This window comes from Rhopalosiphum padi, chromosome 2, assembly GCF_020882245.1.
Source record: "Rhopalosiphum padi isolate XX-2018 chromosome 2, ASM2088224v1, whole genome shotgun sequence".
NCBI classification, from domain to species: domain Eukaryota; kingdom Metazoa; phylum Arthropoda; class Insecta; order Hemiptera; family Aphididae; genus Rhopalosiphum; species Rhopalosiphum padi.
The window spans coordinates 71,908,186-71,935,914 of NC_083598.1; the positions used below are offsets into that span (position 1 = coordinate 71,908,186).

Genomic DNA, 27,729 nt, shown 5'->3' on the forward strand with positions numbered 1-27,729 from the left:
ATGAGAAAATTATTTATGGATCACACTATTTTTTATTTCCAAAAATAAACCATAAAAGATAATGGAGTTTATTAGATTGAAAAATAATAACTTACAAAGCATGGCTGAATGTATTATTAATTAAATAATTTATTTAAAAATATGTAATGCAAAAATGTATAAATTATTTTTTGATGCAAGTCAATTTATATATTATACATAATAATAAATATATATTATATATTTGATATTTTTTACATTTTAAATTTATTATAAAATAAACATTGATAGAAGGCCAATTCAAGTTATGTTGAATTTTTAGTCTAATTAATGGCTGATTCAAGCCGTGTCGAATCAGCAGTCATGATCATACTTTGTTTACTAAACAAGTCAATAGTCAGACTAGATAGTAAAACTGGTATTGAGCGTTGTTGACCAAGATGTAAGGCAATCATTTCTTCAATAGTTTTTGAAAAAGGAGTTTCTAATAAATGCATTGAACCTTCATTTAACTGAAAAAAAAATATCAGTTAATTATGGTTCACAGTGTGCCATTAAATATGTATATATTATTACCAAGTATTACATTAAGTTCTACTTATATTTTCCTATTTTAAAAAACATACTCCAGTTAATAAGTAATAATTTTATTTCAGTGCAGTCCAACAATTTCTCCAACAACCCAGAGCTACTTTTTACACCATTAATTAAGCATATGTACTCTTTTTAACCATATTATTTCAAAAACTTAACTCTCTCACCGCTAATTTTTCCAGTTTCGCATATAGTGTCAAAAAAACCTCCCATATCAGTGATAAATCCAATACTAATGACAGATATTTCCTTAACGACAATAAATCCCTTACTTATGTCGAATCGAATCATAAACATAATTGATCAAAAGTTCCATACAACAATATTTTTTTGCTACAAACCTTCACATCTGACTTTTACAAAGCTATTGATTAAAAGCCTTTAAGAAACCGCCAGAAAGCCCTATTTCACTTCAATATCAGATAAAAGAAGATAAGATACCGAATAATCATTAATTTAACATGGATGTTATAATAGTAAAAAACTAGTAAGGTTAAGAGTTTTTTTCTATAAAAAAATACTTTATTAAATTACTATTAGAAACAAATAAAAGACAATCAAAACATAATTGCATTGAATAATAAGCGCATAGACAACAGTCATAGAAAAAATAATTCTAAAAGGCTCCCAAAAAATGAACATGTTAACCATACTTTTATAGAATGCCAACAGAATCACCAATAAACAAAAACATTACATCTTTTCTAAATTTTAATAATAAGAGTCTAAATTATCTAACATTCTAATTTATTTGTCTTCAGCCAGTTACTAAATACTTCAATCTGTTACTTACAACTTATTACACAAATACCTAAAAATAAAAACCATAAAATACAACCCCCTCTTTAATGAACGTCATAATTGGTTATAAAATACAATATCAACATAATAGAATATCTCCCAACTTCATACAAATATTCTACTAAGTAACCCAAATTGATGTTTAGAACATACATGACTAAGAAAGCTATTCAGTGTTTAATAAACAAAATAAAACCACATGATCACAACTCTTATACTATATTTAGCATAAAAACAGCATGGTTTGTGCATCAGCAATTGAGCTCTGAACGTTTACTGACCCCTTGTTAGCCGATTCAATAATGATAATTTATGATACACGGTCACAACAGGTAGCTGTTCAAGTGGGGGCTAACATGTTAGAAAAGTGAGGTGGCAGCCATAGTAGGGAAAGATATGTGAACTAGAATGTATTTTTGTCAACCACTGAGTTTGTTCTTACTCTTAATAAAGAAAATAATTTATGTTTAGATTAGGTCAGCAAGTCATATGTGTCTCTTTTTTACACCTTTCATGTTAAATTTTAGAAGTATAGTGGTCGCCGCTTATTGAACTCACGGTTAATTGACTCATTCGTCTATTATACTCAAAACGGCTGGTCCCGATTCACACATATAATAACACACAGCAAAAAATTTGTCTATTCAACTCACACACCGGTTAATAGGGTCATTTGACAATTAGATAAATAAATAAAATATGTATGTACATACATTGAACAAACGTGTTATAAATAAGTCGGTACAAAACTAAACAAACGCTAGAAGCGCTTCAAATTTTACGTAGAGGGATTCAGCAAAGAGGCGATTTTGATGTATTCGAGCAACATAAATCTTATGAAGTTGGCTGAAGAAGGGAAAATCCAATCAAGGTTATATTGATTTTTATCAAAAAATTTATTTATTTTATTATTTTATTTTTAATTGCGTATAGCTAGATTTTTATTTTTATACATACCTTGAATCTCAATACATATTTTTAAGTAAATACGATTTTAAATTTAAGCACTTTTAAAATTTTTTTGAGCCATTCGCCTTATTGACTCATTTGGTAAATCGACTCAAATTGTCGGGTCCCAAAGTGAGTCTAATAAACGGTGACTACTGTAACATTAAATTTACTCATTTTCTTATTGTACACAAAGAAGTAAGTACCTATAGATTGCAAATAAATAATTTCAAACAAAAAATAAAAATAAATACTTGGAACATTAAGTTGTCTTCCTCGTGAAAAGCAAATTGACTTGTCAGTCTATACATATTATTCTGAAGTCCATCAACCTTAAAACCTAACAATGTGTAAACAGACTCTCTAAATTCTTGACTACTCTTTTTAAAAACTTCACGTAGCCTTTGATTTTGAATTTCTTGAGATTTCAATTTTTCTTTAAGTCCTAAAGTGTAATAAATGTCATGTACTATAAGTTATTTTAATTGAAAAAATATACTAACCTTCTAATTCCTGGGATGCATTTGTTTCAACTCTATTATCAACCACTTGTGTAAGATTCATAGAAATACCTTCATTCATAGCTTTAATACGTTCCTTCAATTTTTCTATTTCTTGTCTAGCTTTTGCCAATTCATTTTGATAATGATTGAATCCTTCAGATGCGGGATTCATTCTATAAAAATTATTAAAAAGTTAGATAATTGTTGAAACTTGATATGCGATGAATGATCTGTTACATACTTGAAGTGTAACACTTTAGTTTCTTTTAAATTAAAATCTCCTTTCAAAGCTCTATGATCTATTTGATCATTTAAATCAATACATTTGTTTTCCAATTGTTTACATTTATTAATAAGTTCATCTTTTTCTTTTAAAAGAGTATTTTTTTCTTCAATCCAACGTTTACTACTATCAGTAGGAACATACATTGATGGATCTGTCTCAATTTGATTCATACGCGATTTGTAACCATTTATAGCTTTATCTAATGCTTCCATCTTTGTATCTTCGCCATTTATATTACCTATGACAGTTACTTCTTTTTGGAATGAATCTAAAAGTTCTCTTAAATCATTACGTTCCTAAAATATTGATTTATTAATTAAATATAATATATACTATAGTAGTCTATAAAATGTATTATATACCCATGTAATAATGAAGATTTGTTTCTTTAACCGTTTAATGATTAATTCATTTTTGTTATTATTATTTGTTCCAATAACTATTTGTTCTTTTGCTTTAAGCAACTCAACTTCCATTTGTTTAAGTTTTAATTCCAATCGAGCAATACTAGAAAAATATTATTAATTATTTATACAGCCAATTATAAGAAAATATATAATAATTCTTTTCTAATAGTAAAAGATAATAATTAAAAAAATTAATTATTTTAAAAATATTTCACCTGGTTTGTAATTCTCCTTTTTCATTGACAAGAAATAAATCTTTTTTTTTTAGATTGTCAACATAGTAACGCAAATATTCTGGATAACACTGTGTTTCAGTAACATTTTCACAGACTTCTCGGCAAACATCTATCCATGCTTTTAAACGATCTTCACTAACTGCTAGATTTGATCTTAATTGCATTGCTTCTTTTTCGATTATTTCATGTTTGTTTAATTTACTTTCAAGGGTAGCAACTTTATTTTCTAAAATTTCTGTTTGCTTAACATCATTTCTAAGAAAATAAAAAAATTAATATTATAATTTTATAACTGATTTATTCACAATAGAAAATAGTTAAAAAAGTAAATCAGCACCTGTAAATAGCTACTTCTTCTCTTAATGAAACAAGTTCGTTTTCCATAGAATTAAACCGTTTTAATTTTTCTCTTTGAGCATTAACTACCATAGCATTTTCTTGTAATGAAGCTAATTCGTTTTCCAAACACTAAAAATAAAATTAATTAGTCTTATTAGTTTTAAAAAAGCATATATACTAAACCGGGGTTAAAAAAAAATAAAATAAGCTAATTCATAAGTTCTAAAATAAGATATAGTTACAAATTTCAAACTAAAATGTAAAAATATACCAAGAAATAAAGAACCATCTAAATTGTACCAATTATTTATATTCTTCTATAATAAATTATTTTAATTACTTTAATTCTTTGGTTAGCAGCGTTCATTTTGACTTGATCATTTTCCAATGTATTAATTTCAATTTGTTTTTTCCTTAAATTGCTGGTTAATTCTTCAATGTATTTTTCATTTGACCTAAGAGTTTTTTTCAGTTCACTTAATTCATAATCAGTACAATTTCTTGACACACTTTCATTTTGGTATTTTGTGAGCTCTGAAGTCACCTATAAATATTATTTATTTAAATTTTAATTTAAATAATAAGCATTATTAAGATTTCATAGAATTACTTAAAATTACTATAAATATGTAGAAAATGGGCATATGTAACGTGACCATACGTTTCGTTTTCTAGCTTTGTATCCTACTGTCTCCAAAGAACCCAAAAATGTCCACTATACACTAATATACATATAAATTTTATACTGTAAACCACTCAAAGGCAATAGTCTATAGTCCAGAGATAAAAATGATACAAAAATAAGTACAAAATTGAAGTCATTAATTCGAATTTATGGATTTAAAATATATTAAAAACTAGCCAATTAATTTAATCTATTACAACATTTGTCTATGTTTTTCTTTTGTTATTTTTATATAATAAATTAATGTTTTTTTTTCTAATAAAAACACTATGTTATACTATATTTCTATAAATGTCATTTTACGCAAAAAATATTTTGGTTTTCCTATTAAAATTTAGAAGTGTCCCGCTTTGAGTAATAAAATTATGGTCACGTTAGGCATATGTCAAGTTTACAACATAATTTAAACATTTGAGGTTTTTTTTTTAATAAAATTTATTTTATAATTAACAAATCATAGGCACTCTTTGGATAAAACAATTTTAATTTTTTAAATTAAAATTTTGTTTATGATTCACAGTATTTACTAATTACACACACATACATTATTCTTAAGAAGACTTTTTATCCGCATGTGTTGTCTCTGTCTTAATAATGTATAATATGGCTAATTCACAATCAGCAAAATCTATTTTATGTTATTAGCTGTAATATTAGAGTGAATTACCCAATATATTATCAAACTCAAAAGTAATAATATTATCTAGGAAATTACTTAAGATTTAATTGATGTTTTAGTTTTAAAGTAAGTATCGAGAATTTAAAGTTTTAATATTTTACATAGCTATAACTCAATTTAATATTAAAATATCAATAAAAGTGTATTTGATGCCCTAGTTGAATAATAAATAAATGTACTCTACTATTAAAGCAAAGAGCATAAAATGGATTTTTCTGAACTCAAATTTGGAAAGGTGTACATTAGTAAGACAAAGTATATTAAAACGTGGATACAATGTCTTCTTAATGTATCATCTATGAATCATAGATATGAATAATGTAGAAAAAAAACTGAATAGTTTAATTAATTTCCTGATCAAGTTATAGACCATAAAATAACTTTCAGAGACCAGAGAAGATTAATGTGAGTAGCAAATACTTGTTAAACTATATACTTAAGTCATAAAAATCATAAGCAAAATTAAAGTAATGTTCGAACTTTTTTTGTGTGATAACTGAAATTAAATTATTTCCCTAGTTCTTATTGTCATTTATAAGTTATAATGAAATAAATATGGTTTTAAAAAACCAATGGGGTTAAATAGATTTCAAACAAAAAAATGTATAAAATTATTAAGTTGAAATATTTACACTGGTAAGTTTATCTTCAAGTTCCTTGTTTTCTTTTTCAAGATTTGATGTCCAACGCCTGTTTTCTTCCACTAATGATTCAAGTTTTTTCATTAAACTATCATTTTCTTCTTTTAAATTTGATTTTTCATATCGGATTTCTTTAAGCCTGTTATCTAACTGATCAATCTAAAATCATTAGAACAAAATGATAAAATATATATTAGTGTTAATTTAAAAATTCCAAACCATTAATTTTGATTTATTGATATTATGTTCTAAAGCAGATTTTTCTTTATCAAACAAAATGTCTGATTCTTTTTTAAGGTTGAAAAGTGTCTTATTTCTTTCCTGGAGAGAGGCAATTTCTGCACGAGCATTAACTAACTCTTGTTTAATACGACGAGATTCCCACGGTGAAGTTACAGGTGCTGAAAACACAAAATTTATATTTATAATAATATTAAGTTTATAATATTTTTATACTTAATCATACTGAGCATAGATTCTTGTAAATCAGGACTACAAGACCGTCGTCGTTTGTTTGATAATAACAATGAATCATTTGCAGAAATCATGCTGGTATCATAATGCATCCTTAATGGTTTAGTCCGATTATTTGATCGTAAATCGTCCAATATTTTAATAACAAATGTTTGATCATTATCTTTAGATTTATTCATGATGATTATGATTTAGAATTTAAAACTGCTGGTTTAATTTAATACAAAACTATTTAAGTTCATAAAATTAAAAGTACTTTATTAATTTTTTTTATTAAAAACCCATAATGTATTATAAATAATAATAATAATTAACAAAACGAAATACAGGAATAATAAAATAAAAAACCAATAAACATTTAATAAACGTCAAATAACATTATAACTCGATGATTTATCTTTAAACAATCAACAAAATATGTAATCGAGAAATGACTCCAGTGACCAGTAACGGCACTAACGGCAGTAGCTATCTAGCGTCTGCTGTCTAGACTCTAGATTACTGAAGATTATCTAATTCACATTAGGCAATAACAAATTCTACAAAACACAACATTTATAATTTTGTATGGTAATGTTATACTTCAACTATATGACATTACATCGAATATACAAATGTACAACAAGTTGACACACAAATCATATTGAATTTTATATTCATTCGTCAAGTATATTGCAGTTTAATCTAAATTTCTAGAAATAATTTAAATTTAAATTATATTAAAATAGTTTACCAACAAAAAGTCAGAGAAAAAAAAATTAAAATTGAATTGAATTAATTGGTACACAACTCAAATGGGCAAAATGAACATACCTCTTTTCAAAGAAGTTATAAGTCTTTACTGCTTAATACAAAAGTATTAAAATTTAAGGTTATGGTTTTTAGTTGGCTTTAAATAATAACCATTATTTTTAAATTAATATTGAATATTGATAGTTAATTATTTGTTAATAGTTATTAATTTTTATAATTTCTAAGTTGATTAACGTTAATGGACTGTTTTTGATTGTGACATTGTGTTTTAAAATTGAATCGTTTTTATACCCTAAAATGCACATTAAACATGTATGTATTGAATTTGAAATATACGTATTATCATGTCAAGTTTATATAACGTTTTCCGATAATGTACCTATTGATTATGACATAGAAATTGATGTGAAATCAATTAGTATAACATTAGCAGAAAAAGACACATATATTTTAAAAATTAATGAGTATACATTTGAAGAAGATGAAGTAAGAGATATCAAAGTTTATGGCAATAAATTACTGTTTCGAGCGCAGTTGAATAGTTGCCCCAAAACTGAATCGTCTTGCTTTTCATTCACACCTGAGTACATGCCTAAATTGAAAAGTGCTGAAGAAGTCTTCATTACATGTTGCTCGTGTCAAAACTTAATTGACAGAAAATCATTTAATTTTCGCAGAGTCTTACCAGTAGAGTTGTATGAAGTTGATCATATGTTTTGTCACGGAGGAACAGATAATTTAGTTTTTCATCCACAAGAAGATGACTGTTACTATGACAAAGTATCAATCTATATTAGAAATAAACATTGGACATCATCCAATTCCGTCAAATGTAAAAATTGTAATTTGTGTTTAGGTGTATGTGTAGAATACGGCTTAAGGTTGTGGTTAGACTCGGTCAATTTTAAATTTGGAGATAATGATGAACAAAAGTACGCCCCACCATATGACTGTTTTGCTATTTTAGTAGATGATATAGTTAAAACAATGCTCGGACCAATTTCACACGTTATAATGAAATTCAAGGACTCTGAAAATGTCTATCATTATTTATTGATGAAAGTCATTAAAAAAAATGAATTTGCTATTGCTTTAAATCCTAATTGTAATAAGGTTCTTACACTTAATAGAAAAAATTGCTCAAGTATTATTTGGCATACGTCTTCTGAATTTGTAGAAAAATGGAGGAATGATTACTTTGTTACAGAAATACAAATATCAGAAAGAATGTATCAAAGTGCAATTAAATACTTAACTGAAATTAACAAACAGTTTCTTGTTGGAAATTGTTCAACTGGAATTGAGAAATCGCGGAAATCTTATTTATTCACAGATTTAGTTGAATAATTTCAACATGGATCTACATAGAGTATTGTAGAACTATTTAACTAATTACCTATATATTCATTACAATATGATGGTTTTATAATTTTTATGTTAATTTTATTGTTTAAATGTCCATTTTTATTAAGATATTTTGTACTAAAACATTCCATTTTTAATCTATCATTGTTATGTTTAATATATAATGATAATATAATATTATGGACTTGATACCTATATTTGTAATTAATATAATATATTTATATTGTAATAAATGGAAATAACTATTATTCTTTTAATTTTCTATCCAAGTTTAATTATAAAAAACTCAGTAAGATACTAAAACCACAACATTTTTGAAAGGAACATGTAAACACTAAATTGTTTACAATGTTTGTTTTAATATTACAAACATTTTTTTAATTAATATGTAGTCAAAAAGTTATTAATTATGTTTAATAAATTGGAAGTGTTGATTATAAACATATTTATCTACTAATAATTAATATGCATTGAATAGTATTAATAGCTTTAACATTTTTTTTTCAAATACTTGTTATAATAATTTTAATTTACAATTTTATCAGTAATTCATATTCTTGTATCTCCACAGTGTCACAGCCTACAAAAAGTTAACTCAGTTTATTTGTTATTCTATATGACATTACTAAAGTTTTATGATAATAATTATTATACGTATCTGTGTTTGAATTTTGAATACTATATTTTAATTCATTATCGTGGTTTAATCTATAACATAATGTTAAACCATAGACATAATAATATAGTTCTTTATATGTCTATGTGTTAAATTATTACCACATCATAAATATTCTGTGTTATTACTCTATGCAAGGTGGATATATATCCACCTTGACTTTATGGTTAAACAGCATAAGTTCAATTTTAGGGGGGCTAAGCCCCCTCAAAATCAACCATAACCCCCCAAAATTGTTTGTAAACATCCCCTTCCACCTTACATATCTCAGGAAGCATACACACAGTACATACATATAAATTATAATAGCCCCCCAAATTTAAAACTCAAATTGCGCCTATGTTAAAGAGTAGTTGTTAATATAACTACTGATAAATTATAACAAATAATGCACATTTTACTATACCTATAGTAAAATATAGTAGTTAACCTTAACGTAATAATTAAAAATAAATCTGTTCTTGAGTTATAATACTCAACAATTTCTAAAAAGAATGGTAAAATATAATATTTATAAACTTTACATCAACATTAAGTATTTATCTTAGCCTTTTGAATTAATGTATATATGTATGTAATAGTAAAATAATAACTTACCTACTTGACTTGTAGTTTACATAATAATTAAAAAGAAACCACTTGAGTCTTAATAATAAAAATTATAAAACAAATAATATTATAAAATGTCTAAAATGAATGAAAACATTGCTTAATTTAATCATCTTCATTAATGACACTGTTATACGAATTAAGTTACCTAAAAAATGCATTGCTGGTTTTTGGGGTAAAACTAAAAGTTGTTATTTTAGATAGGTAATTAAAATTACTATTTTTTTATTTGTGTTGGTCGTCACAAATATATGTAATCCCATAACAGTTTACCCGCATAGCATTAATAATTAGGTATCTTGTATGACACAAGTTATATTTTATGATTTTAAAAATAGGACCAACCTGAGAATAAACACCAGAGAGAAGACTATCCCCTAGACAAAACTAAATTAGATTTGTTATTTAATTTATGTTAAATTGTTTTATTTTACTTTAAATTATTTAAAAATGTATTTCTTAGGTCGTTTTGTAAGGAAGTTTCTTCATACCATGGCAGCCAGGTTTAGTGATCAACCAACACATTTACAAATTTACAATACGCTTAGAATAAACAATTCCTAAAATTAATATCTTTTCTGTATCCGTCCAAGCCATGTTTGGAGGATTTTGCTGGATTAGTATTAGGTCTAGCCCTAAAAAATTGAAACAAAATATTTAAAGTAGGAATATTTTAGTGTTTATTTAATCTATATCCTATGTTATGGCCTATGTGTACGGGTGGCGCATCGACATAGGCGTGCGCAGTCCTCTTTTTCAGGGTATGCAAAGGCCACTGGGGCCCCTATAATTATTTTTCTTGCGCAAAAAAAGTTTTTTTCTAGAGTTCGTCCCTTAAAGAGCTACAGGGTATGTAGCTGCAACCCCCCTGCGAACGCCTATAGTTGGCGGCCGCATCAATATTTTCGTTTTATACTATTATGCTCACAAACTGACGGAGGAAATTTTCGAAACGAGTAACGACCGCTGCGGAACGTAATTTTTCGAATGGCCGGTTCGCTATAGATAAAGAGCACGATTTAAGCTGTGATAAAGAGTGATGATTTAGCATAGTTATAGATAATACACAGACTTCACAGTTGTTTTGTGCTTATATCATAATATTACTATATTATATTATCTATAGCCGTGTTTACTACAGTAAAAAAATGTATTATCTAGGTTGGGTACTAACTAGGTCTATAGATATTTATTATTTACCAATGTGACCGACCGATAATGTAATATGTACCTAAATAAAAAAAAAATAAATACCAGAAGTAAGAATAATAATGTAATGTTAGCTTTCTCAACTCCCAAGTTAAATCAAAAATAAAACTACTTAATAAAAATATTCTATAATATTATCTTTTAATTCATAAATAATTTATTTCGTTATAGCTTCACTTTTTGATCAATATATGAAATTACTGTTAATTTAATTTGACCTCAATAAAAAATTTTCTTAAAAAGAATTAAAATGTTGAGAAGGTATATTTTGTATACTACTAATAAATTCATAAATTGTCGGCATGTTTCCCAATCAATGTTGCAGTCAACAGTTGATGAAAAATCAGGTATGTATTATATTATTTTTTTTTATTATACGTTTAATCTAGTTTTATTGTTCTATTACATTAATCAATCTTTATTTTGTTTTATTATTTTTTGTTATACTATAGATACAACATACCTATTTGTTTTAAATTATTTAAATTTTTTTTATAGGCATAGCTACTGTGACAATGAATAAGCCACCCGTTAATAGTTTAAACCTTGAGTTTTTAGATGAAATTAATACTCAGCTTAATAAATTACAGAAAGATAAAATACGTGGAATGATATTGACATCAGTATGTATATTTTTTTAGGAAAATGTATTTTTAGTCAATTATTTTGTATTAATATTTAATTTCAGGGTTTGCAGAAAGTTTTTTGTGCAGGACTAGACATAACAGAATTTTATAATCCAAATCCTGATAGATTAGCTAAGTTTTGGACTACTTTACAAGACACATGGCTTTCACTTTATATGACTTCATTTCCTACTGTATCTGTCATTAATGTAAAGCAATACATATTTATTGATTAAAATATTGTAATTTATATTTTCAGTAAAAATTTAAATCAATGTACTTAAAAAAAATTTGATCACGTTGAATAGGTAGTATGCTAAGAGACAGTGGCGTAATTGAAAGGTCGCAAAGGGTCTCACTTGCGACCCCAAATATTATCTAGGGATTGCAAAAATACTATTTTACAACCCCTGAAATTTTCATATTTATGGTTTATTGCTAGATAGTAAAAAAAAAAATAATAAAATAAGTAAGTAATTATTTAATTAAGAGGACGTAGTAGCTGCATGTGTTGTCTCTGTCTTACATACTCAGGCATGGCAAATTTTTGTTCATCAGTTTCAATATTGTACTATTAGTTTTGATAAAAGAGTGAACTGACCTATTATAAAATGTAAAGGTAAGATTATTATCCAGGACCCCACTTAGCCTTTTATTTATATTAATATTTTTAAGTAAGATGATCGTTTTAAAATGTCTTGGAAAATATAATCTTACCTTTACGTTTTATAATAGGTCAGTGACAGTTCACCCTTTTATCAAAACTAACAGTGCAATATTGAAACTGGTGAACGAAAATTTGCCATGGCGTGAGTGTCTTAAGACGGAGACAACACATGCGAGTACTACGTCCTCTTAATTAATTATGAAATAAAAAATGTTGAAGAATGAAAAAATTGAGATTAAATATTATCAATACTCCAGCGATGAAAATAATATAATTTATTACAATTTATTAATTTGTATAATTAATTGAAATTTAAGAATGGACATTTTTTTTAACCCCCTCTGAAATTAATTTCTATATATGCCACTGTATATAGATTTATAATGCATTTTATATTAAGACATTGTTTGTTTTTATAATATTGGGGGTGGGGGAAAAGTCCCCATGGGTTTTGAGCATCCTGAGTAATTTTTGCAACCCCTGATATTTTTCCAAATTACGCCACTGCTAAGAGACAAAATTAATACTTATTTTTAGAACTTGGATGTTATTGCACTAAATTGTCTCCTATACAATTTATATATTGTTTTATTAGGAATATATTTTAATTAAAATAATTTTATAAAATTGAAAAATTGAATCCAAATTAAATAATTCTACGAAATTATTTTTAAGTACTTATTTTTCACTTAAACTTACAAATGCAACATCATCTAAGATCTATTAATTTATTATTTATAATAAAAAAAAAAAACAAATAAATTCACTGATTACATCTTGTAACAATTATACAAAGGGCCACAGTCCAGCAGGAGGTTGCTTGTTAGCCATGAGTTGTGATTACAGAGTCATGGTTGGGCCAAATTATTCAATTGGACTTAATGAGACTAAATTAGGAATTGTTGCTCCAAAATGGTAAATTAAGATTCAATAAAATTCAGAACTTAAATTTTTTTTATTTATTATTTTCTAGGTTTCAAGATACTATTGTAGCAGTTATCGGTCAAAGGAAAGCTGAAGTGTCATTAACTACTGGAAAAATGTATACTACTGATGAAGCATTACAAATTGGTTTGATTGATGAAAGTTTGCCAGATGCAGATAGTGCTCTGAAGAAAGGAACACAATTTTTGAATAATTTTCAAAAGATATCTCGTGAGTAATATGTAGTTTGCATTGAAGATAATCAATAAAAATTATAGTCCATAATTTATAAAATTGTATAACCTATTATAAAACCTAAGGTAAGTTTATAATCCAGGAAATCTGAGACTTTTATTGTTTAATTTAATTATTAATTTATACATTTTAAAATGATTATACATTATTTTTAAATTAAAATATCAATAAAGCTTGAAGAATAATTTTACCTTTAAGTTGTATAATAAGACAATTAATTCTAATTTTAAAAATAACAGGAAAATTGATTATCTTAAATGTAAAATTTGCTATGTGTACATATTTTGTAAGACTGTAACAACATAATATGTGAGTGTGGCATCCTCTTAAATAAAATTGTAACTTAAAATTTATTTTTAATTTTTTACAGCTTGGGCTTATAAGATGACTAAAGAAATTAGTCGTCAACCAACTATTCAATGGTTAATTGATAACAAACAAAAAGATCTTGATTTTGTTATTAAATACATGCAATCTCCAGTTGTTCAAAAGAATCTTGAACTTTATTTACAATCTTTAAAAAAATAAGATAAAAATAAAATTACTTTTTTTATTATTTTAAATAAATATATCAATTTTTATGAAATTAATGCAAACCTTATGTTAATGTTATTTTTTAAAAGTATTAAATATAATTTATTGAATACAATTTACCATTTATTGTACCATCCAATTAAAAAAAAAATTATATGTTTTGATTGATAATATTGTTATAAAATTAATTTTTTATTTTATTATTTATGTTAATTAAACATATTATTAAAATATATATTAAAAAGTATTACTTTTGTATCACTCATTAACAGTCGATTACACTATCCAGAGGCGTAGTCAGGATTTTTTTTCGTGGAAGGATGATCAATTTTTGTAAAGTACAATTTAAGATTTTTGTAACAATTTTTATAGACCATTAAAAATTAAAATAATTTTTCTTGATATTTCAGGGGGCTGCAGCCCCCTCAGCCCTCCCCCTGACTACGTCACTGACACTATTTATGATATTCCAATCAGGTCTCTAATTCTATCTAAAACCAAGGATTTTACTGATTCCAAAATTCTTTCCCTAAACTATTTATTGATGAAAACACTTAAAATCCTCTGATTCATTCAACCTATCTTCTGAGTTTAAATTGGATAGTTTGTTAAAAATTCTCTTTTGTTCCATGGCTCATTCTTAATAACCTAACCTACCTTAAAATAGGGACACTAGGGACTAGGGATCTATTTTTTGGCACATTACTTTTAATTCTCTAGCAATTAATAAGTCTCAACACAATTTCCTATAATTTATTGCTTATTTTCTAATGATCCTCCAGGACACTTATGATCCTATATTTCTAGTTTTAAATGTATCCAGTGTTTCTAAACAAGAATACATTAAGATCATTTTTTATTAAACTTTTATCCAACTCAAAGGATTTTCTTACCCTCCATTCACTATTAAATTGTAATGTTCCACTTCGTAACATTAGATTCATTCCCTTTTTTTCCTTATCTAATTGTTTTATGAGAGGATGGCAGTGTTTTATTTGTTTTCTCTATTTTTGATTCATATGTAATATAGTTAAAGCACATAAATGATAAACTAATTTTTATGATTTTTGAGTAAATCATTGATTAAATAAATTAGACAGAATAATATTTTTGGGTTTGCATATTGGTTTTATATTTATCATTTGACTTAAAAAAATAAAAATACATTTTGTAAATTCTTTATTTTAGATAATACTCTTTTTTTGAGACTTACAAAAGAAAAAACAATGATTTTATGTGAATATGTGTATGTTGTGTATGAGGCTGGAAGAGAAACAAACAGTGCGTGTACATCCACTTAAAAGATCCAATCATTAATTATCAATGACATTTTTTCGACTTGAACAACTGTTGTTTTATTGATTCATTTATAATTTTATATTTATTAAACTACTTATTTTTTTTAAATATCAAATGGGACATGTGTTAAATTCTGGATACTAATTACGGTTTTGGCCTGAGTCTATAAGAAAATAATGACATAATTAATTCCTATAAGACGATAGTCGTATAGTAGTGTTTGTATAAGCAGTTACTCTCTTGTCTAAATTTCAAAAGAAAAAAAGGTTAGATTATCTATTAACAGTAAAACTATAGAATATTTCTACCTATTGTGGTATGTTTCAAACATATATCATAAATGTATATTATATGAATTGGTTAAAAACAAGACATTTTCTACTTTATTAAAAGTTATATTTGTTTTATACTATATAAATACAATTAATTTATCATAACTTCATTAAGTTTTAGTAAATATTGTATTATTATAACTTGAATTGTTGCTGGCATGGGTTTATAATGTAATAAATATTACTTTTAATCTGTTAAGAAGCCGTCCTGGTAGCAAAATCGACAGTAAAAACATGCTTTCGTCCTTCTCATTTTCCTCAGCTCTCGTTAGTCGTAGAAACATGATTTATACAAAGATTATGATAATATTGTATACCTAATTATAATTATATTAGTTATTATTGCCTAATTATCTCACATAATAGAGTTGCTATTTATGAATCATGTTGTAGATTATGCTTAATTTAATTGTTGTAATTTGACCTTGATTGTTATTTTCCTAATGAAATATTAATATTATTTTGTCTGAACAACCCAAAACTTTCCTAGAATTAACATAAAGTTTAAAAATAAAAAATAACTTTTAAGTAAAAATTATTGGAAGAGAACATTAATTTGTGAAAGATTGAGATTGACAGAAAAAACATAGGTAATTGAAATTTCATTTAATGAAGGAAAGCAAGGCAAATAATTAACAAGTCATACCGACTCAATTCAGTACAATATGGTCTATAGACCATGATTAAGTCTCAGGTTGAACACATTATTGGGTAGAAGATTATAGCATGTATGTAGGCTGGTGTATTAACCTTGATTGTATTGTAACTAACTTAAATATTTTTATGAACAATTTGGCAGTTACTGGCAATAATCCATTGTTCAAGGTCAGTCTTTTAAATGTTTATGTAACAATATAAATCTAGCTAAAATTAAAATTGGACAGTAGTTTTGTTTCTAAAAGGTTATCAAAAGAACAAACATTATCATAAAATATTGTGCAGCAATAAATTGCATTGTCCTATGTAGGCATGTAGCAATATTTAACCTGAACAATAATTTTTACAGTTACATATAATAAGAATTAAAATACAATAGGTGTTAAATTTACATCTAGATTATTAATTTTGTATAATGATTTAGTATACAACAAAATATTAAAAAGGAAAGTACCTACTAGACAAAAAAAAAATCTAGAACTGCATTTCAGCTTGAATTAGATTTTTTTAAATTTATTTAATTTTGAATTCATATTGGTTATATTATACAATAAATTATATAATATTATACTTAATAGTAAACATGTTCAATTTCATCTAAGAAAAAATATGTTAATTTTAATATTGAGTAACAGAATTACATACAACATTGTATTATTTTTGTTTTGATTTACATAATATAGTAGTTATTATAGTTTAATAAAATAAATGCTGTCAATTCAGCAATAATAACAGTCTTTTTGTGCCTTTTCTTGATACGATAAAAAAAAAAAAAAAAAACAAAAAACAATACAACACAGAAATAATTTAAGACTAATTAATATTAAATTCTACTGTAAAAAAGTGTTTTGAAATATTAAATAGTTTTTGGAATAATAATCCTAGTTAATAATTTTTATGGTTGCAATATTCACTTATTCACATTATTTAAAAAAAATGATGTAAAATACATATTAATATACATAGAAATGTCTCAATACAAAGATAAATAATTAAAGAAAACATTTAACTTTTCAATGTCTTATATCTCTCCTTTTGATTCTTAATATATATTATTATAGGCACGAGGCATCTAAAAGTCTATGAAAGTCTTGCTTCAAATTCAATTTTAATACTACAAATTATTCTGGAAAAAATGTCAAACACTATTTCTGAATATTTTATTCTGAAAATCAATCAGGATATCATAATCATTATAAATACAAACAAAAAATATAAAACAATTTAAAAGTGCATATTAATATAAAAATTAAATATGATATTGTAATACTGAAAAAAATATTTATTAACTAGGATCAAGATTATCACAAAAGTACACTAACAAAAAGAGAGCATAATAATAATAAATTAGACTAGATAGGTATTTAAATAATACTATATAATATTAATACATTTTATAGTTTGTATGTTAAGCCCAGGAACTTAATTTATAAGAATATTTTTTCTCTGTGTAAAATTTTAACTCAATAATCATTTGATTAAAAATAATTGTTTCCTAACTATTATTTTTACTAACATTTAGACAAATATATACTATAAATATTATTGTATATTACTGGACTAGAATGGGAAAAAATAGTTTAAAATTTATATAACTTAAGTAATTTACTACTGGTAACCATAATATTTCTTACCTATGGCTAATTATTACATTTTTTTATATTATGATAATTAAATTAAAATTGTTCATGAATATTTTGAATCAGAAATAATTTAGTAATTTAGTAGTGAAAAATAAAAACAATTTAAAGTTTTAAGTAATTAAGTGATAGAAGAATGCCGCACCCGTTTATATGAGTGTAATATTGAAAATTAAAATTTAGTTTTATTAGTTTTAATATAACTGTGATTTTATCTTTTATCAAATATAAAAGTTACAACATAGTTAGAAGTGTTATTATGATACTTATAGGTAAACCTTAAAAATTTAAAATATTTAAATGTTGTTACTTAAGGCAATTAACTATAATATTGAAACTATTAAAGCTAAACATATATTTTTGAATTTTTTCTTTATACATTGTATTATTAAATATAATACATAACAGTCATTGATTAATTTTAAATATATATAAATTTTTTAAATTCCACATGTAATAAATTATTCTTATTTAAACAAGTGTTAATTATAAAAAGAACTTTCTGAAGATAAAATGTAATCACCCGATGAAAATTATTTCAATGTGTATGTTAGGATGTAATTAGTGTTTTATTATACAGTTTTGCATAGATAAGAGTATAATATTGTAATTAATTAGTCAATCTTACATTTTAAGTCATCTATGATTTAAGTATAAGTGCAAAAAAAAAAATTAGAATAAATAATACAACTACAGATCATAAAAAATAAAAATAAAAGTTATAAATCTTATAACTTTTGTGTTCCTGGACTTGCAAACTGATAAAAATAGGATAGTATATAGGTAAGGTAAAATTGTAAATAATAGTAATAATATTAATAAATAGTTATATAGTGAAATTAATATTACTTGTGAGAATTTGATTTTGTACAATCAAATTGTTTCACCCTATCTGGTATACTAGCTCTTTCAACTGGCACACAATCATAGAGTTCATCTAAACTGTTGATGAAATGTATCTTGTTACCAAATTTTGAGCTTACAAATGGTTTGATCATTAATACAAGTGTTTTTAACCAAAACGTTGGATGAACCAAGTACAAAAACTTCAAATTTTTCCTTAATTTTCTATCAATCATCTTGTAACAACGTTTCAGCCAAGAGAAACCTGGAACACAATCCTTTGAAGTACCCCCTTGTAGATATACCAGAACATAGTCTTCTGTAACTAATTGATCCAATGTTGAAACTACATATGCAAATAGATTATTCATAACATAATTGTAGTCTACACGATCACGATGCGGTAAATAGCATGCACTAAATACAATAATAGCATTGTGTGAACCAGTTGTCATGTAACCACCATGTGATAGTACACATTTATAAGGCTCAATTACTTTCATATCAATCTTACTAACAACACCAGTTACCGTACAAGATCTCCAGTTACGCTCATCTTTGAGTTCTTCTTCAGCTGTTAATTCAGGTATTGATTTAGTTCCAAGGTCCACATTCAAGAATCTGTCAGTATTATCACTGAATTCACTACCAGAACTTGATTCATAATCATAATCATTAGCTTTATTATTGATAGGTATCAATCGACGTCTCCGTGATGGAAGATTAATGGATAATGGATTGTCACGTGTCAAATGAACACTTTGTAGATTATTTGTTAAAAAAGCGCATTCTTCTTCTTGCATTTTAGAATGTTCACAAGAAGCATTACTAAATGACAATGAATGGTTTATGTCTAAATGTGTTTTACTTGTCATTTGAGAATCAACTGCATAGGTATGGCACAGCAAATCTGGTTGAGAAATATCCTCCATATTGTAATTTATTGATTGGCTGCTCTCAATGTCCTTTTCGTTGTCCATAGTGTATGTATTTTACACGACTGAAACCAAACCATTCTTCATTAAATTCCATTTTGTTTTGTTATTATTTTATTTTTATATTTTGCTCCACTGAAAAATTTAATTGAACTCAATTGACAACAGGGATAGACAAATTAATGAAATATGTAACATGATATGATTTATATATACATAATTATCTTTAATGGCAACCTCTTTGTTGCATTTTTAACTAATTTCTAATTTTATAAATAATGTGCATTATGTGTGATACGTTAAATACAAGTGTTGTATTATATTTATCAAGTAAACTAAATGGATTTGGATTTAATACCTTAATATTTTGAATAATTATATCATGTTTATACTAAATAAAAATTGATATTTTATAGTTTGTAACACATTAGCAAACTGAATAAGACCTATAAACCTAAAATATTATAAAAACAAAAATATAATTTAAATGCAAACAACTTTTTAAATTCTTTAATTCTGTATCAAATGAAAATTAATATATATTGTAGGCTAATAATAAATGACTCAATTGTTTGGTTTTTATTTGAGTTTGTAAAATTATTTAAAATAAATAATTTAATCTTTCCATTTATATTTATGTTAAGAATTATGTGTACTAGGGACTGGCTCAGGGTGGTTGTTTTATCATATATTTTTTGTGTCAAATAGTAATTGCTTAATTAATAAACTACTAAATAATCACTGGTTAAAAGGTACCTTTAATTGTTAAATTTGTTTCTTAATAGTTTTACTATATTAAGTTGAAAATACCTCAATTGTACCTAATATATTATGTTTATAATTATTAATATTAAAATTATCAGTATGTATACAAAAACTATTTTAAGTAATTTTAATATGTTTAAACTACTATTGCAAGTATCATTAATTATTAGTAACCAACACTCGTTAAACATAATACTTCAGAGAATAAATATATATTAATTTAACAACAACTTAACTCTAAAATCAAACCCAATATTACCCCCCCCCAAGTTTTAATTTGACCTTTAAACATTTATTTTATTACTTAATATAGATAGCTAACAAAGAAATCAAAATTAAAAAATTAAACTCAATAGTTAATATAATATTTTTATTTATTTATTTATTATGTTCTACATTTTAATACAATTCTTACAAATGTTTCCAATTTATTTTATAATATATTATACAAAAAAATTAATAATAATAATATATAATATATAAATTAGCGGTTTTGTAAATGTTATGGCTGATCAGTAAAACCATAAAATTTAATTTTATAATATAATGATATAACTGTAGGTCTAAATAACAATTTTAAATTACAATGGTTGTTTATGTTGTAGTTTTTCAATAACCCATTCTATAGCTTGTCTTCCTTTTGCTGCATTGCCTGAAATTTTACTGGTAAGTATATTTTCTATATATCCACTACATGGTAAGCCTTCTACAGTGACATAAGCTGTTTGTTTGAGTAAAGTTTTTTGTGGATCATCAGGATGTGGCTTATAGGTGAGCTTTTCTCGTACTATGACAAATGGTCCCAACGATAAGTTTTGACTATCTAACTTTAACTGCCGACGATCTCGATTAACTTTAGAATACTCACTGGCATAAAATGTACTTATTGGACCCATTAATGCACATGCCCAATTTGGCAATGTCCATCTAGTAGTAACTAACCGATGTGAATGAAGTTCTCCATTAATTACTTGCCGATCAATAACATCTATGCCAAGGACAGCAGTGTTCATTGGATTTGGATACTTGTTCCAAGCTGCTTGAACCACTGTCTCCCATGGATAATTAAATGTATGTTGAACAGTCCAGATTTTCATGATGAAGAAAGATCACAGGTATCAGCTTTTGCGATTTTGCCTAAATTAAATCACACCAATGTCTTTTGATGTAAAAAAAAAATATTTAAGATAAAAAGTGAGTAATTATTTTATTAAAAAAAAAATGCAGATCATTAATGTGTCTAAATTATTTAGGTTTAGTAAATACCTATATATTCTTAATTAATTAAAAGAAATAATCAATACATTTCTTATGAGTTATTATTCATGGATTAATTACAATAAATAAGCATAGAGTGATTATTTAAACATGAAACCAGTCAATAATTAATATAGCTTAACTTTTATTAAATAAAAACATGAATGAATATTAATTGTTTAATAAATTAGCAACATATAAAATATATTGTAATATTTTCTAATAATAACTTTGGACTATCATTCAAAAACCAAAAGTTATTACTCTATAAGTAAATTATAGTGTGGACATGTCAGAACTTCTGTAAAGCAGACAATTTTAAATAAGTATATATAATAAATTCTTCTAAAAATTATTGAAAGATTCATGTAGTTGCGAATAAAATAATCACGCTATGTTGCTATATACATATTAAGTATAATTTAAAAAAAAGTAAAAGTATTATTAATACTTTAAATTACATACATATATAACAAGAAATAATGTAGCTTATTTATTGTAATCTTTAGTAAATACATGCATTTATTAATAGTCAGGGTCACTTCAAGAAATATTTTACAAGCAAATTACACATTGTTTGCTCAAATAACCCCCTCATCACTTTAAAATTTAAAAATAACAAATCTCGTAACAAATATTTTTGTCAATTTCATATAGCCAGATCTAAAGTAAGTAATTTTTTTATTGAGCTCGAAACTAGATATATTTCCCTTATAAATCTCAACCAATTTTTTTAAAAAAATTTACTTTTTTTGAAAATTTTTCATCACCTATGTATAATAAAATCTTAAGATGCTAACATAATTCATATAACTAGGTATGGATTCCAGGTTTTTAAAATGCCATACTATTAAAAAACCAATTAGTTGAAATAATAATAATAATAATTAAGTTTTATCTTCCAATATTGTTATGTTAAAAATATTGAACTTGAAAGTATACAAATACAATCTTCAATATTTTATTGAGTTCATTTCCTATGGGGCAATATAATTATGCTCCACTAATATAAATCATTAAAGATAATAAAATGTTCATTAAAATATATAAATAATAAGAAAACTTTAACTAAGTGAATTTATTTAAATACAGATTTAAATAGGTGCATCGAAACTAATATAATTATTATTAAAACTTTAAAATTGAGATTAAAATCATGTTTAAAAATATATATTTTTTTTTTAATTAACATAATTATTTTTCTATGTATATAACTAAAAATTGAACTAAAAACAGATATTAAAAAATAATTCGGTCTTAGGATTATGGATTTTAGATTAACAAATTATAAAGTCACGCAGATTGTATAATCCACATTATTTGAGACATAAATCAAACTTATACGACCAACTATTATGTATGTCGATTGTTGAGTACGTATTCTGTTTGAATAATCAAATAAATATAAATATATACATATAAATTGACTACACTGTAATAAGTAATTACCAGAACCCAAAATAATTTAATACCATATAGAAACAAGTAAACTATTACATTTATACTGACTACCTAGGTCAATTTATTGGATTTATAAAAGTCTAATCAACTAATTAACCTGTAATCAGTAATCACTAATTCATTAATGGTAGGTATAATATGAACAAATTTAAATAATCTCAAAAAAATTATTATTTTATTTCAAATACCTTCAGGCTTCTTTAATATTTTGAATATACTACATAATTATAGTTAATATTATTACATATATTTATATACATATAATATGCAATGAAATATTGTATGCTTTCAGTCAATGACCATAAAAGTATTTTACGATATTTTATCAAAATCTTAGTTCAAAGATCATATAAATAAAAAAAATGATGTTAATGTGTCAATTAAAAAATAGAATAATTTAAAAATAAAACCAGAGATGACATACTACTAACTAATGTTAATATGATTATATTACTAGTAAATGGGTTAGATCAGTGTTTCCCAACTGGTGTTCAGCGGAACCTAAGGGTTCTGTCAGCTGGTGCCAAGACTTCTGTGAGAAATTTGGGAAAACATAAATTAATTAATAATATTTTTTATTTGAATAATGATTTGAACATAGAAAAGCTCCAAAAATCATATGGGGGTTCCACAAGACGTTCAAGCTCATGCAAAGGTTCCGCAAGTAAAAGAAATTGAGAAACACTGGATTAGATAGTTGTTGCGATGTATGCTAGTGTAGAAAATGTACAATATTATTTTATTATTTGAATTATTGTGCCACATTACTATAATACCACTGACATCGATCAAAGGCCGGGAAACTTCTTAAGAAAAATGTTAGAATTTTTATTCGGAAACAAAATAATAATATAGTTAAGTATGTAAATAATAGTGTTATTATTAAGTACTATACAGGTGCGTAGATGATCTTTCAGCTCACCTGGTACGTGTTTATAATATTATGGTCGGGCAAATGATCCTTGGACGTAATGATTGAATCGTGATGTGGGTATATCGCAACGAAGGTGAGTACGTTTGTATTTGGACGGCAATACAATACGTATTTTAATATTATTTCATCGTCGAGCTTGTTCAACAACCGGTCATAATCAGTCAGCAAGAGCGACGTAACAACTAAATGACACTAAGATATATCACAGACACCGGACGTATGCGCACCGTCGAAGACCAAATATGTATCGGCACACAACACTCAATCACACGTCGTAGCCCGTAAGTAGATTCTCCCTATATACTATAGGAGATGAGAACCCATCGGGACAAGAAAAGAGAAAGACGGAAGGGTCGAATATCGCCCGACGTACGGATGTAGAGGTGCCGTGGTGGGCAGATTATGTGAAAATGCAGTACAAGCTTGGAAGAAAAACGTGAACGGTGCTAATCTCCGATATCGATTTCGTCAGAAAACTGCAAGGTGATTTCCATAGAGTAATATTGTTCTAGGGTAATACTCTATGGTGATTTCACGACTACTGCCCGCTTATCATCAACATAGACCAATTTAAATATCATCAGAGTCAGTGTCCCGTGATATGAACAGCTGACGCAATATGGGTGAGATCCGGGACAATCTATATAACAAAAGTATAGAATAATGAATTATCTTTGGTTTCGGCCAAAGAAATTCGTTAATGGGGTCGTGAGTAGGGTTATGTGCGTTATCACTGTTCGCTTTACCCGCGATTTTATTCAACATTTCCATAATCTTTTGTAACTAGTGAGATTTAGATTTGGGATTGAGAGTTTGAGACTCTTAAGAGTATTTGAATACTTAATAAAGCTAAAATAGTAATATTCATATTCTGTGGTCAATTGAAACTTAATGTACTTAAGAGTTAAGAAAAGTGCAGAACAGCGTCGACAATAATCATAATCAAACTAATGTTGTGAAAATATAAATTTATTATTATTATTTTTAATTTTCTATTTAGTGCAATATACGATTTAACATCTCTTAAATTTTTCGTAATAGTAACAAAGACTTGTAATATAAAAACCGTCCAAAATATTAATTTTAAAGTTCTTGTCATACTGTTATGGCTCCTAGAGGTAGAAAGCCAAAAATAAAAAATGAACAAGAATCCACAGAGTTTGAAAAAAATCGTTATATCATTTTACCAGGTAAGCTCTCCAGTTTGGTTGTTTAAATGTATTAATAATTCTTTAATGGTACAAGTAATATATGTATTTATATTAGATGCTTTAACAAATGATAAAAATGCTGATCGACAATTGATAAAACTGCGTCATCCACAAACTAGCGAATTGGCTATATTTGTGTATTCCGAAAATGATAAGACTCTAGCACAAATGCGATCTTTACCATTTAGTCATAGGTATATTTAAATTTAAATTTTCTTTGTCTTATAAAATTTTCAATTAATTGTAAAATTACTTTTACAGATCATTTTTTAAAGGCAATAAAGTCATTCCTATTGATAGGATTGATTTTGTAACATTAGTTGATCCTCTGTTTCTTTTTCTACCATATTTTATCAAAGTAAGTATTACTCTATAGCTTGTAACAGACATTTTCCATTAAAGCTATATTATTTTATTTCGGTTCTTAAAGTTTAAACACTGATAAAATTGTAGACTGTTAAAGATTATTTAATAAATAATAATATTAAAATCCACATCACAATAAAAGTGCACATCTAGATATTATTCATACCTTTTTAATTTGGATGAAAATAAAGTGTAACTAGAATTTCTTTATTGTCTAGTTTTTAATAACACTATAATTTGAATAGTTGATCAATTTCTTAATACTTTATGGCTTAGTGTTTTTATAGTATTATTTGTACACCTGGTATGAATCTGTTATGTATTTTCACATTTCCGCCTGCTCTAGATGATTTTACATTTTAAATTCAGGTATTTTTTAATTTTCAAGTAAGCCAATGACCCACTTTATTTACATGCACTTAAAAATCTGTTATCTAATCTTTTACCTGACTAGGAAAGTTATATTAAGAAATTGAGTAATATATTTTTTTTATTTTTTTTTGATGCTGAAATGTAATGACAATTGTTATTAATTTTTTTCTTTTTATTATTATTATTGTTCATATTATGGTTTTTAGTGTTCTTCCATGTTCTGTCCGTTGGATCAAATTTTAGTGGATGAACATCTTCCGGAATTAAATAATCTCCTAATGAAATTATCTGAATTGGCAAATTTAAAACAAATTGCTACTAAAAAAGGTATAAACTATTGATTGGAGTACATTTTTTATATTATATTTGTTAGATTTATTAATACTAAAACATTTTTATAGAAGTTGGAGATTTAATTCTATGGCAATATAATGAAAATAATACGTTAGAATGGCTTACATCTAAAATAAATAAAGTAGCAAAAGTTTTAGTTACTCAACAAATAAATGTCAATCAAAACGCAGCCATTTCATCCTCATTTAAACTGAGTGAAACGAGCATAAACTCAACTGACGGTAAAATATTTCCATTAGAGTAATAAAAAGTACTGAAACTTTTAGTTTATGAATTTAAATAAAAAATGCTTTACTAGGTTCTACATTAACTAGCCCAAGCATCTTCTGTTTCTAATGAGTCCCTTAATTGTAGAAAATATAATTTTTTAATATTATTGATACTACTATACCTATATTAATGGTTTTGTCATTTAATTATTTTGGGAGTTAATGAGTTATAATGTAAAAAATAAATAATTTTCACAGTTATGTTTTTGATACAGAACAGTACAAACGATATGCTTACGATATAATCTCGGAATATTTACATATTGATATTCAAAAATCATTATTAAAACATCTTGGGCTTCCAGAAATAGTAGAATGTAATAAACGTAAAGCTGATGAAAATAGTGATGTAAATAAAAGGACAAAACACATTAAAGTTGATTATGAAGAAATGCCCCATAAAGTTGAAAAGGTTAATAGTTTTTTTATTTTAAATTTTTTTTCTTTTATATATGTATGTATGTATTATTCTTGTTAATTTTTATTATTTTTAGATTGTCACTCCTAAGTTAACTGCTAAAGACAAAGCATTAAAAAAAGCTGCAACAGGGACAAAATCAATATCATCGTTTTTTAAAAAAAGTATATAAATGTATGTTTATAAATGAAATATGATTAGTATAACTTTTTTCTTGTTAAAGGCAGATTGCTATACTATTTTATATTTTGTTTTTAGTATGTGAATTAAAAATTAATAGTTTTCAATAATGCACATACATAATATTTGTAAAATTAATATTAATCAATAAATTGATTGATTATTGTCATTTAAAATAAATTCAATATTTTAATTTATTTTATATTTATTCTTAAATTCATTTAAAATTTGTAGTTGTCAAGTTAG

General features: G+C 25.5%; 7 protein-coding genes across 9 annotated transcripts in view; 4 read left to right on the forward strand and 3 right to left on the reverse strand.

Annotated features, from left to right (window-relative positions):
• The window catches only part of LOC132919520 (uncharacterized), a 113,832-nt gene that overhangs the window by 42,961 nt on the left and 43,142 nt on the right, over nucleotides 1-27,729 (forward strand). The window lies entirely within an intron of this gene.
• On the reverse strand, nucleotides 106-7,075 carry LOC132921358 (mitotic spindle assembly checkpoint protein MAD1). 2 transcript variants are annotated; one of them, XM_060984345.1, is made up of 11 exons: nucleotides 6,565-7,075; nucleotides 6,318-6,499; nucleotides 6,090-6,257; nucleotides 4,434-4,637; nucleotides 4,092-4,222; nucleotides 3,734-4,009; nucleotides 3,474-3,618; nucleotides 3,067-3,407; nucleotides 2,826-2,998; nucleotides 2,577-2,767; nucleotides 106-491 (listed from the first exon to the last, which is right to left on the reverse strand). In XM_060984345.1, exons 1-11 carry the CDS (start codon nucleotides 6,749-6,751, stop codon nucleotides 303-305), a joined length of 2,187 nt encoding a protein of 728 aa, XP_060840328.1. In that variant the 5' UTR covers nucleotides 6,752-7,075; the 3' UTR covers nucleotides 106-302. The 2 variants fall into 2 exon arrangements, with proteins under 2 accessions (XP_060840328.1, XP_060840329.1); XM_060984346.1 differs by having other exon boundaries at nucleotides 6,555-6,687.
• Nucleotides 7,439-8,947, forward strand: LOC132921361 (uncharacterized). The gene has a single exon (XM_060984349.1). The coding sequence runs from the start codon at nucleotides 7,623-7,625 to the stop codon at nucleotides 8,670-8,672; it is 1,050 nt and encodes a 349-aa protein (XP_060840332.1). The 5' UTR covers nucleotides 7,439-7,622; the 3' UTR covers nucleotides 8,673-8,947.
• On the forward strand, nucleotides 11,101-14,437 carry LOC132921363 (enoyl-CoA delta isomerase 1, mitochondrial-like). Its single transcript, XM_060984351.1, has 7 exons — nucleotides 11,101-11,234; nucleotides 11,356-11,531; nucleotides 11,683-11,807; nucleotides 11,873-12,019; nucleotides 13,274-13,392; nucleotides 13,451-13,632; nucleotides 14,027-14,437. The coding sequence occupies exons 2-7, from the start codon at nucleotides 11,435-11,437 to the stop codon at nucleotides 14,182-14,184; spliced, it is 828 nt and encodes a 275-aa protein (XP_060840334.1). The 5' UTR covers nucleotides 11,101-11,234; nucleotides 11,356-11,434; the 3' UTR covers nucleotides 14,185-14,437.
• On the reverse strand, nucleotides 16,413-24,827 carry LOC132921359 (protein prune homolog 2-like). Of its 2 annotated transcripts, XM_060984347.1 has the most exons (3): nucleotides 24,302-24,827; nucleotides 18,968-19,961; nucleotides 16,413-17,643 (listed from the first exon to the last, which is right to left on the reverse strand). In XM_060984347.1, exons 2-3 carry the CDS (start codon nucleotides 19,939-19,941, stop codon nucleotides 17,559-17,561), a joined length of 1,059 nt encoding a protein of 352 aa, XP_060840330.1. In that variant the 5' UTR covers nucleotides 19,942-19,961; nucleotides 24,302-24,827; the 3' UTR covers nucleotides 16,413-17,558. The 2 variants fall into 2 exon arrangements, with proteins under 2 accessions (XP_060840330.1, XP_060840331.1); XM_060984348.1 differs by having other exon boundaries at nucleotides 16,413-19,961; nucleotides 24,302-24,826.
• On the reverse strand, nucleotides 21,243-21,758 carry LOC132919059 (protein slowmo). The gene has a single exon (XM_060980410.1). The coding sequence runs from the start codon at nucleotides 21,756-21,758 to the stop codon at nucleotides 21,243-21,245; it is 516 nt and encodes a 171-aa protein (XP_060836393.1).
• LOC132921362 (ribonuclease H2 subunit B) lies at nucleotides 25,080-27,685 on the forward strand. The gene is made up of 7 exons (XM_060984350.1): nucleotides 25,080-25,503; nucleotides 25,580-25,718; nucleotides 25,786-25,882; nucleotides 26,469-26,589; nucleotides 26,664-26,837; nucleotides 27,101-27,297; nucleotides 27,380-27,685. The coding sequence occupies exons 1-7, from the start codon at nucleotides 25,419-25,421 to the stop codon at nucleotides 27,473-27,475; spliced, it is 909 nt and encodes a 302-aa protein (XP_060840333.1). The 5' UTR covers nucleotides 25,080-25,418; the 3' UTR covers nucleotides 27,476-27,685.